At 41.8% G+C, this 12,500-nt stretch overlaps 2 protein-coding genes across 3 annotated transcripts in view; one reads left to right on the top strand and one right to left on the bottom strand.

Annotated features, from left to right (window-relative positions):
• Positions 1-7,242: 7,242 nt before the first annotated feature.
• Positions 7,243-9,485, bottom strand: LOC137970045 (uncharacterized). The gene has a single exon (XM_068816500.1). The coding sequence runs from the start codon at positions 9,401-9,403 to the stop codon at positions 7,562-7,564; it is 1,842 nt and encodes a 613-aa protein (XP_068672601.1). The 5' UTR covers positions 9,404-9,485; the 3' UTR covers positions 7,243-7,561.
• Positions 9,486-9,750: 265 nt separating this feature from the next.
• Positions 9,751-12,500, top strand: part of LOC137970129 (uncharacterized) — a 16,548-nt gene continuing 13,798 nt past the window's right edge. Inside the window, exons 1-2 of one of the 2 annotated variants that reach the window (XM_068816610.1) lie at positions 9,751-9,983; positions 12,086-12,196. In XM_068816610.1, the coding sequence (XP_068672711.1) occupies positions 9,861-9,983; positions 12,086-12,196 (234 nt within the window). In that variant the 5' untranslated portion in view covers positions 9,751-9,860. Of the gene's footprint in view, positions 9,984-10,847; positions 10,878-12,085; positions 12,197-12,500 lie in introns of those variants that run through there. The other variant, XM_068816611.1, reaches the window with a different exon arrangement.

Here is a 12,500-nt window from a genome sequence, read left to right as displayed (position 1 = left end):
AAATCAACTGGCTTGCCACCAGTGGCTCTATGGTTGCAGGGTCGATATACATTGTACACAGAGTCCTTGTCATTGTAGCTATCGCCTCGCATCGTTTTGTAGACGACTGTTTAAAGGACCTGCAAGCCAGGATTCTTCTAAGGCCATTAGCGTCAACCCCACATGGCCCCCCTGATCCCTTTGTTCTTAATGCAGCCTGCCTTAGGATCTCACCATTTATATCTGAGTACACCGATTCAGGGATATCATCGTCAATCGGCCCAAGAGAAGTGAGCCCAATGTTGTTTCTTAACGATAACGATAACGATAGCGACAACGATAACGATGATGATAATGATAATGATAATGATAATGATAATGATAATGATAATATGATAATGATAATGATAATGATAATGATAATGATACCTCTTGACTTTCTGTGAACAGAACAACCTGCGAGTGGACCGGGTGGCATTCAACTGCGGGCTTAAACACTGTTATAGCCTCGGCCCCAGACCGTGGGGCTTAAATAAAGAGAGAGAGAGAGAGAGAGAGAGAGAGAGAGAGAGAGAGAGAGAGAGAGAGAGAGAGAGAGAGAGAGAGAGAGAGAGAGAGAGAGAGAGAGAGAGAGAGAGAGAGAGAGAGAGAGAGAGAGAGAGAGAGAGAGAGAGAGAGAGAGAGAGAGAGAGAGAGAGAGAGGGAGGGGAGGGGGGGGGGGGGGGGAAGTGGGCAATCGCATTTCCGAGACAAAACTTTGGACAAACTCCCAGTCCCAGTGGCAAGTTTTCTTAGAAATCTCAGTCCCTGCTACTAAAATCCCACCCGGATTTATAATAGGAAAATATAATTTTAGAGCATCGATATGATGAATGAAGCGGTTAATGATAACATGGGATTACTGAAGAACGGAGAAAATAAAGACAGTGCACGGGATTGCTTACCCACGCGTCCGCCGAAAAGGGCCTGGAATCACCTGGCGCTGGAAAGCATCTGAATAGCGCAGTCTCCCGTTTCTCTACGTCACGTTTAGAGTCATCATTATCATTACTAAATTCATCAATATAAGTATCCTCACCAATATCCTCCTCGAACTCTTCGCCTCTTCACGTAACCCACAACAATCGCTAGGCCGAAGGTCTTCCAAATCGATAGGGTACGTTCAAGAACAGTTCCTGTGCCTGACACATTTATACTATGGGGCCTTGCCCAATACCTCATCTGAGCTTCTTCTTTTCGAGTGATTGCATTGGTTGTAGTGCATTTCGGGAAGTCGATTCGTGCTAGTGAAACCGTATTAGAGGTAGGGATTTTGTAGGTAGGGAGCTTTGAGGTTCACCAAAACAAGTCTGTTAGCATCAGGAAGTTCCTCACTCTCACATGGCAGTGGCCAGGAACGCATGAAAAGCACATGAAATATTTTATTTCAATTTTGAGCAGATGTAATACCTGATAAGCTCTGATGATGCCAATCTCATTCGGACCAATAACTCTTTATATCCCATTCCTGGTAACAAAATCCCAGTTTCCAGTGATCAAATTTCATTTTCCCACAGATAAATCAGGTCAATCCCAGCTTTCATTTTACCCCTTTATGACCCTCTATAGACTAGGCGTCTTCTGGAGGATCACCTAATAACTGCAGAGGCCTGCCTTCCTCCCATGCCAACACATCCAAATAATCATGATAATAATAATAATAATAATAATAATAATAATAATAATAATAATAATAATAATAATAATAATAATTAAATAATATTACCGTAGAGTTAGGAAGATCCTAAAGTCGAAACTAAACAGAGGAAATAATACATAGTTGAAGCCATTAATTAATTCAAGGGTGGTTTGTAAGATACTGGACCGGGAATAGGCAGAAATACACGGAAGCTCCTGAAAATCTATCGTTCCTTCCATCCCTAGGTAGATGTTGATGGGCTGTACGTGGCTAGAAAGGAGGGTGGAAGAGGTCTGCTAAGAATTAAAGACTCGGTGCAGGCAGAAATCCGAAACCGCAGTATTTATGTTGACAGTAGCCGAGAAAGGGTACACAAGAGAAGAGAATGTGTTGAAAAGGAATGCGGATTTTAAGGGAATGGAATGCTGTACGAGAAGAAAGAAAAAGAAAGTTTCTAGAGGTGCATAGTGGACGCAGAAGAGCATTGCACATGGTGATAAATTACCGTGAGAACAAACATCGGTGAAGACAAGGAGTACCAAGTGAAGCTATGATCTTCGCAGTTATGAGCGCAATTTTTGCAATTGCGTAGAGAAGCCTGAAAAATTCAGGACTTCAACGGGGTTTGAACCCGTGACCTCGCGATTCCGGTGCGACGCTCTAACCAACTGAGCTATGAAGCCACTGACGTTGGGAGCTGGTCATTTGTGGGTTCTAATGGCCCCGTGAGGAATGAATCAGTTATGAAATGGTATATGAAATGAATCATATATGAACTGCGGATATGAAATCAAGTGAAGCTATGATCTTCGCAGTTATGAGCGCAATTTTTGCAATTGCGTAGAGAAGCCTGAAAAATTCAGGACTTCAGCGGGGTTTGAACCCGTGACCTCGCGATTCCGGTGCGACGCTCTAACCAACTGAGCTATGAAGCCACTGACGTTGGGAGCTGGTCATTTGTGGGTTCTAATGGTCCCGTGAGGAATGAATCAGTGATGACATGGTATATGAAATGAATCATATATGAACTGCGGATATGAAATCAAGTGAAGCTATGATCTTCGCAGTTATGAGCGCAATTTTTGCAATTGCGTAGAGAAGTCTGAAAAATTCAGGACTTCAGCGGGGTTTTAACCCGTGACCTCGCGATTCCGGTGCGACGCTCTAACCAACTGAGCTATGAAGCCACTGACGTTGGGAGCTGGTCATTTGTGGGTTCTAATGGCCCCGTGAGGAATGAATCAGTTATGAAATGGTATATGAAATGAATCATATATGAACTGCGGATATGAAATCAAATGAAGCTATGATCTTCGCAGTTATGAGCGCAAATGACCAGCTCCCAACGTCAGTGGCTTCATAGCTCAGTTGGTTAGAGCGTCGCACCGGAATCACGAGGTCACGGGTTCAAACCCCGTTGAAGTCCTGAATTTTTCAGGCTTCTCTACGCAATTGCAAAAATTGCGCTCATAACTGCGAAGATCATAGCTTCACTTGATTTCATATCCGCAGTTCATATATGATTCATTTCATACACCATTTCATCACAAGGAGTACCCTTGGAATATTCTACATTTGATCCCCACCTCACCCAACACTTCCCCACTTGACTTTAACAAAGTATTCCAATCGCTCATACTACCACACAACGAGCTCTTCACGTTGTCAGCCACCTTCACCGTTTCCAATATTTAACAATCCACGAATACGGCACCTTATCATAGGCCTTCCGATAATCTATCCACCCCATCGCCTAAAACATTTTCCTCACCCGAGCCTCTCGTGACACCGCGTTGTCTATCTGTCGCTCATCCGGAAACAACCTATGACCCTGAAAATGTCCATACAGCTTATCCGCCAAGATCCAAGTGAGTAGCGTCCACATAAACAACAAACATGCAATTGGTCTGTAGTTGCTAGACACACCGTCCTCCCGTTTAGCAATTGCAACCACTCTGGCACCTCATCACTGTCCAGACAACCCTTACACCATCCGAATGCGGCGTCTTCCAATTCACCTTCTTCGGAATTCACTTTTCCACATCCTCGACACTAATCTTCACTTCCTTTTGTTTCTCCACATTACCGATCCTGTCCCTCACCTCATCCAACCAAGAAGCGTCCTTGTTATGCCTCTTCTCCACCGACCAAATACCATTCCATATCCTCGTCGCCTCCCTTGCAATTGGTGCTTGGGTCGGTCCTGAGTTCACCTTGCCCCTCAACTCCTTGTACAACTGACTCTTGTTATTCTTGAACAAGGTGGTCTGTCTAACCTTCATAAAATTGTATACAAACCACCGAATTTTAGTGCGCGCATGCAGATTGAATTCCTCTTTAATGACGAACTCACCGCGACCGTCCCCTTCTCGACAACCTGATACCTCCTACTCAACCGATCCATCACTTTCCTCCCAAGCACAGTCCCATTACTCATCTCCTCAATCGTTGCAATCGCTAAATCCTGCCGCCATTTCAGAATGCTCTTCACAATTCTTCTTTGGGTTTCTTCTTCTTAACTTGTTACCTTTCTTCTTCCCCAACCTGTCCGCAACTACATACGACCTAGTATACAAAAGTTTATTCATCTCTGACACCGAGATCCCATCTTTCATAAGATTATGCATCTGCCCTTTCACAACCCTCACCTCTCTTTTCATTTTCCTCCTATCCTGAGCCTTCAAACCAGCAACCTTCAACCCATTCCTCACTACCAAAGACTGCTCTCATCTTCTGAAGAACCTCCTTCTCCTCATTGCTTGCCACTCTAAGACCATCATCATAGAGAGAAGTTACCAACTTCCCCACACCCATTTGACCTCTCCCGCCATCGATACCACCCATCTTCTCCATACCATCCTGACCTCCAGCCCTCTCCTCGCACTCAACACCAAAACAATCCAGCTTCCGTCCCTCTGTCGATTCCCCGGACAACCAGGTCTTCCTTCTAGATATCAAACATCACCTACAGCAACTTCAAAATCTACCTCACACTAAGATTCTTCTCCTTCACCTACAGCCTCTGACTCTGTGACAACACCATCCACACCAGACTCACATCCCTCCATACTTTCAGGATGAAATCCTACGAGCTCTTCCTCATCATCACGTTCTCCAAACAACTCATTCCACTCGGCTTTTATCTTGTCCTGATAAAAAGAAAGGAAAGGAACTTAGTGTCTGTAAACTGAAATTAACAATAAACGCAAATCAAGGCAAAAGTCCTGATTCGCACTAACCTCCTTTCTTATGTCACTTTTACCATCCTCTCAATCTCAGCCCTCGACAGGCGATTCACCTTAATCCACTTTAAATGTGGGATCAATTGCTACGTTAGCTCTACGTCATGTACTTAAACATAACTGGGTTCTTCCCGCACACTCGAACCTTTCTCATCCCACAAAGCCTTCACAGGGTACGTACACTTTTTCAGACCAAAACTTCAAGGAGTTTCAAAGGGCAAATGTTGAAATTTCAAGGACCTCTTTTTTATTTACGTCGATGAATTTACCCATGGAAAAAGTGTGATACATGCATGAAAATAATGCAAAGACACTGGTAACCATTCTCGAAAGCACAGCTCGTCGCGTTTTTATGACCTACTGGGACCACTATATGAGTGACTACACCGGACCACTATATGAGTGCCTACACCAAGTAGTTACCCATGACTTGAGTGGCTGATTATTTTTACTGAAGTTTTCAAAGATTAAAAATGCGGGTCCGAAGAAATTCATCGGTCACCGCAAAACTTAGACTGTGCAGACCAGGGGCAAAATAACGCATTACCCTCACTATTATTGAGAGCTAACCGTAAACAGGCTAACCTGAATCTTCTTTAGGCCTAATTAGGCTAACCGAATGTTATTTAGGCCTAATTAAGGCTAACCGAATGTTATTTAGGGCCGTTGGCAAAACCAGGATCGGATCGGATCGGACCGGATCGGATCGGACCGGACCGGACCGGACCGGACCGGATAGGATAGGATCGGATCGGATCGGATCGGACCGGACCAGACCGGACCGGATCGGATCGGATCAACAAAACCCGGACTGGTTCAATATCAAAATTCCTTCCAATAGACACATGAAATCCCTGGGTCACCAGTTAAGGTTACCAGTTAAGGTTACTTCCCACCTTCACGGGTGTCCTTCCGGAAAAAAGTTCGTACTCGCGTTAGTTTCAATAAAATCATAACAAACTATACATCAGAAGAAAGCTTAGTAAATGTAGTTTACGATAAATATACTGCTTTAGCGAGTTTTTCTTTTGGTAAGTGTCAGAATCGGCGCCGGTAAGACGTGAAACCGCCGAAGGTTCTTGTGTTAAATTTATCGGCTATCGGATGCCGCTTCACGAGCAAAATGACTTCACAGTGTTGTTATTCACAAGCCATCAATCAACAAAAGCTTGTCAGGAGATTCCGATATTTAGAATAATTTCTCATGGCGTCCATTTACACAACATACCTCGCATATTTTTGGCTTCTCCAACCTTAGATGCGGATATCTAAACAACCAATCAGAATATCGAAAACGCCTGAGACAATTTCGTTGATTGATGGCTCGTGAATAACAACACTGTCAAGTCATTTTGCTCGTGAAGCGGCATCTGATACCCGATAAATTAATTAGAAGAACTCTCGGTGGTGTCACGTCTTACCGGCTCCTGACAATAAAAGGAAAACTCGGTTACACTATATCTGTTGGCGTAAACTACATTTATTAAGACTAAAAACAAAATAAGTATGCAAGGCTGGTTTTACGGCTGTGAGGATATATAGTGTTTGTTTGACCAATTTTCGTCAGGCACGGCCTGACTTCTTCAGGGAGTTAAATCATAACTCGTACATAACTCCCTGAAGAAGTCGGGCCGTACCCGAAGAAATATTGGTCAAACAAAAACTATATATCCTCACAGCCGTACAATCAGTCTTGCATAATTATTTTGTTTTTAGTCTAAATATTATTTGCTGGTCAGATCTCCCAAGATCCGGCACTTGTACTTTGTTCAGCTGGCCCTTGCATACAAAAACTGTCCACATTTATTAAGCTTTCTTCTGATGTATAGTTTGCTATGATTTTATTGAAACGCAAGTACGAACTTTTTCCGGAAGGACACCCTTGAAGGTGGGATGTGACCCAGGGATTTCATGTGTCTATTGGCAGGAATTTTGATATTGAACCAGTCCGGGTTTTGTCGATCCGATCCGATCCGATCCGATCCGATCCGATCCGATCCGGTCCGATCCGGTCCGATCCGGTCCGATCCGATCCGGTCCGGTCCGATCCGATCCGATCCGGTCCGGTCCGGTCCGGTCTGGTCTGGTCTGATCCGATCCGATCCGGGTTTTGCCAACGGCCGTTATTTAGCCCTAATTCAGGCTAACCGAATTTTCATTTTACAGACGGTCTGCACAGTCTGCAGTCTGCATTTTTCGGTGTCCCGAAATTCATGGACTTTCAAGAACCAGGAATGAAGAGCAGAGCTTTTCAAGGACGTTCAAGGCCTTGAAAATGTACTCTCAAAATTCAAGGGTTTTCAAAGGTTTTCAAGACGCGTACGAACCCTGCCTTGGGTCGGTACATTTCGCTGACCCCCATCATAGTCCATGATGGCTTAGCCAATCAAAACTTTTGAATTGCATTATGCAATGATCCAGTTTTTAATAAAACTTAATATACAGCATGTTATTCAGCTTTGAGTAAGTCAGCAAACGACAAAGTCTTAGCCACAGGATTCTCAACTCCCCAGTGGAAATGTGCATTTTAACTGCTACTATGTTCAGGTTCTGATAACCAAAGGACTGACATCAAAGAGCTAAAAGTTGTAGCAACCTCTGACTATCTGATCTCAAACTATAGCAGCTGCTACTCTCATTTCCTTGGCCATGAGGATGCTCCCTAATGCGAGTACTGTACAGTTCCAAGAAATGGAGAGAATTCTCTGACATTACTGGCAATGGAATTTACTTCCTCTTGACTGGGCAAAGATGACAATCCTGAAACATTTAGCACTTCAAGAGATGGACAAGCCAAATTGATGTGATCCATCAGCAAAGACGTACAGGAGACAAGATGGACTTCTTTCAGGTAGTCACTGCTTAAATTGAGCTGGCAAGGCCCATAACAATTCTGCAAGGTGAGAGACTTTACATTACCACACTGAAAAATAATGTTGCCAATTAGACAGTCGAGATTGCAGTATTCCATGGATACATGCTGAATGTAACATCTCGAAAACACCAAAGCTTTTAAATTACAATGCTTCAAAATGAGATGGTTGATCATCACAGGGCCCATTCTGCCTCTAAAATTAAGCCAAGTGAATTCAAATGGTTTGACATGATTCAACCTCCTTTCAAAGTGCACCTCCAGATACTGGACAGTGTTAGCATCAATAACAAGTTTACGCAAGTAAGGTACATCATTAAGAACAATCCTCTTCATATCACTTGATGATATTGATACAGTTTTCAAAATAGTTGACCTTGTCATGGACTTTTTGATGTGCACATGCTGCAGTTTGGGACACTGAATGTCTACTACCATCAGACGTTCGCCATTATCAAATATATTGATATTTTCCAGTGAAGGGGCTGAATGATGGTCTATCCTTAAACTAGTCCAGTAAACCTCAAGTTCAAGTGTCTTGATATCTGGGTTTCTAACCAAAAGACTGACCAGTTCATCTGGGATAAGAGCATTACATCTTCTAAGTCTTAATTCCCGAAGGGAATTTGCAAAAACTTTGTTGAGATTACGGACCTCAACACAGAGCACTAGATGAAGAGTCCTTAACGCTGGTGCGTTAATGTTCAGTTCCCAGACTGAAGTGCACCCATTTAAGATCAGGCTCTTCAGATTGGGGAACACGAAATAGAACTCAGCAAAGTTTCTGATCTGAAATAGCTCCATTTCTACCAGTGAACTGGAATTCAATTGAAGCTGTTGAATGGATAGCAAACGATGAACTTGATCATTACCGTAGCCAAATGTTTTCAGTCTTCCAGATTGTTTCACAATGTCTCTGAGATCTGAAGCCTCCATTCTTACCCTTTCTAGAAGTAGGCAACTTATATGGTTGCTGTATTTGGAAGAAACAATATCTTTCACTGCAGCAACTGAATTTGAATTAAACAATGTGAATTGTAAACTAAGGTTTTTCACTTGAGGGAAACTCTCAACAATAAAGGCCAAATCATCTACATTAAAAAGTCCATCTGAGATGACAGATGAAGCCTCTATAAAGACATTCTTTAAAGACGTTCGGCACCTAAGCTCTCGAAGAAGTTTCTTTGACCAAGACATTCCTGTTATCTCAAGAGTACACAAAACGGAAAGAGAAGAAGCATGAAGAAGAAGAATCTCAGTGAAAAGCTCATGGCATTTGTGTAGTCGAATAAGCTTTAAATGACTACCAAATCTCTTCAGGATAGCTTTGAATCTGAGCAACAAAGTGTTTTTGAGACAACAGTTTCTGACATTTCTGACAGCGATGTTCTCCCATAAACTGGGATCTGGTTTCGTGATTATAAGACTACGCCAACTCTTGCATACTACGCTGAGCAAAAAGAGATCATCGTAGACTGGATGAAATTTCTTAAAAATGGCCAACCACAGTTCTGATGGCAAACTGAAAGCAAACTCAATGCTATGTGCTTTTTTATCATCCATCTCGCTCAGCTGAGGTCGAGGTAGCCCTGGCTTATTTAAGATTTTCAACCTTCTTAGTTTTCCAGCCATTTATCAAGCAGATTCCTCTCAATGACAAGAAACGAAAATACAGTATTGATATCAGGTTGACGACTAAAGTGTTACCAGACGCCATGTTTACAATTTAACCTCGCTATGAAGACACCTATTTACAACTATCTTCCGGGAGAGGAGACGGGAAAGCAGAAGTTTATCAAAAATCTTTTCAAAATTAATTGTTCAAGGACGTGAAGTTCTCCTTCGAAAAATTATTCTCTTCATCTGATACATATTATATTTAAATTGAAAAGTTGCAGTAATATGAAATGTGAGAGAGATATGTTATGACTTTCGCTCTCTCCTTACCTCCCTAGAAGGTTTCCTTTGTCGAGTACATGACGCGGGAGTTATGAACAAAGGCGCCAGCATCGGCGCCATCTTTATTCCTGTGAAAACCCCCTAGATGTATTAGTGTTTTCGGGTAAATTGTCATCACTTTTAGCCCACGATGCTTCGTTCATCTTTTGTGGAAGAGACAGCAAACCCATGGTCGCCATCGTCTGCATATATTCAAGTTGGATCGTTGCAAAATATTTTATCTTTTGCAGAAAAATCTGGGCATCTTGACAGGGTAATATATAAGTTATTTCTAATTTCTTAAAAGCCATAAAATGTCCAAGTTATTAGAGTTCTTTATATCAAAATGTCTTCTCCATTTTAAAAGACATTAATGCATCTTCGTAATCTTGTAAACTTGGCCATCTACGTGATCACGGGCGAATAACCTTCAAAAACAGGAAAAATGTCTCCATCAGTGAATTCTAGACCTTACGTGTACAATAATACAATACATACATAATTGACGGCTCCCCATAGGGGCTTTTCAGGGCCAATGAAACTCAACGAAACGACAGAACAGAACAACAACAACTGTTAAGAATCCCAACTGGCCGGAGGCAAACCAGTTGGTTATTTACAAGTGCAGCTGGGAAGTTGAACCAGCTACCAGGATCAAATTCGACGAGTGGTCAGAGCGGGTCTTGAACCCGGGATTTCCGGATCTCAAGGCAAGCGCCCTAACCACTGGGCCACACTGCCTCCTGCCTACCTACACTGTACATGTATTAAAGCTTAAATTGGCTCGTGTAGGGGAGGCGCAACTCCTCCTGCTATTTGACAATCTGGCTGACCCGTTTAGCCTTGCTAATTTTGACTTGAACTGGCATTTGGTCTATTTTCCTCTTAAATTTTAAAATTATGAATTTAACAAATTGATGTCAGTTTTTCGTGCATTTGTCTAGTTATTGATCATGAATTTCGTCATTACATTGTCAAAGTAGCTGTGGATGCACAAGGCGATAGCCGAGTGGATCTGCAGACTTAACTTTGACAGTGTTACGACGAAGTTCATTTCCAATAACAGGACACAAGCATGAGAAACTGACATCGATTCGTTTTTTACAGTAACAAAAACGAAGACAGGTCAAAATGAAGTCAGAACACGAGAAGAATGCAATGCAAAAATGTGAGAAACTTCAATTTTATTCAATCTGACGCGACGAAATTCATAACTTGCCTCACTCTCTTATTGGCTAATGGGAAAAATGGCAACTTTCTGTTGATTAAAAAGTGACAGATCGACGTTTCACAAAAATTTGCATAAATTAAACTCTTCGAAACACATAAATTGTAAATTTATGTGTCTGTCTGCTTGTTGACTATAAAAATTAGCCAATGAGGGTGTGAGAATTTTCCAGTCTTTGTAAAATTTCTATTTTCGTATTTCCACATAATGTTGTTGTGAACATCATCATCTGGGGATGTTAAGTGCTTTAAAATTTTGCATGTATGCGTTTAGGCAACCACAAGACAGTTGTGATACAGTATTCTCAAGTCTTCTATTATTAGTTACTAATTGTACGTTTCACAAAGGCATGCCAAATTTTAAGTCAGTGGTCCGGTGTATTACACATGAGATTTCAGCACAGAATCATAAACCTGTGAACACGCAATAACATATTTCTTCTAGCAAGAAACAAGCAGTGAATCCTTGGGTCTTATTGAAAGCACTGCAGACATAGTTGATAGAGGGGAATGGTTTGGAAGCTTGGCAAACATTAAAGGGGCAAACAAAGATGCCAAGATTTAGGTTGAAAAGTCCACGACCGTGCACAGTCTTTTGTTTTGCGCTCATACACTATGCATGAATTACGTAATCAACACGTTTCTATTGATTAGCTCCTCAGTACGGAGTAAACAACTATTGTGTTTTGTACACGGTCAAGGCCAAAAAAGAGAACAAAAACCTACAACAAAAAAACTTGTCGCGTTTCATAACCATTCTCCTCTATTAACTATGCTGCAGATAAGTGCAAGGATCGCATCTCCCTGTCATAATTTATTTTAATGTTGTGAAGCGATCATTGTAAAATGCAGACTGCAGACGGCAGACTAGGGGTAAAATGCAGACTGAGGTTATAACGTAACTGTTGAAAAAGCCCAAACCCTTTGAAATGCTAACCTTAGGCCTAATTAGGGCTAAAACAATATGTTAGGCTTAACTGTTAGCATTTCTAATGTTTTGGGGCTTTTTCAACAATTAAATTATAACCTCAGTCTGCATGTGACCCCCAGTCTGCAGTCTGTGTATTACACTGACCGGTTGTGAAGTCTTGAAGGAAGGGTTTAAGTGTGAAAATAAAATGACCTTGTTTCCGAAAACTTTCCTTATAGAGGACTATTAAGACTGAAGAAATCATGGGAACAGTAGATAAAATCTCACCTTCAGTTGCACTGATTAGATTGCTTAGAGAAATTACAAGACTTGGTAAAGCTTTGGACAAGGTAAAACATTCTATGCATAAAATAATTTTGTTATGTGGCAAGTGTTTCTGGCTGATGTAATGCACGCTGTGATCGGCTAAGACATTATTCTCCCACAATGCCCATGGGCCGATTAAAGAGTATGCAAAGTAGTTATTTTCCTTTAGAACTGTTCTGTTATCCATATAATAAACAACTTAATAACCTTGACCGTTCGGTTGTTACTAACAGCAAAATCTCAAAACTTGCCTAGCTGTATTGACCTGGCTATTGCTCATTCAACATGGCAAGGTCTCAGTTTGAGACTTTGCTGTAAGGACCTTAC

The sequence above is a fragment of the Montipora foliosa genome, chromosome 9, assembly GCF_036669935.1.
Source record: "Montipora foliosa isolate CH-2021 chromosome 9, ASM3666993v2, whole genome shotgun sequence".
NCBI lineage: Eukaryota > Metazoa > Cnidaria > Anthozoa > Scleractinia > Acroporidae > Montipora > Montipora foliosa.
This window is presented reverse-complemented; position numbering and strand designations above follow the sequence as displayed.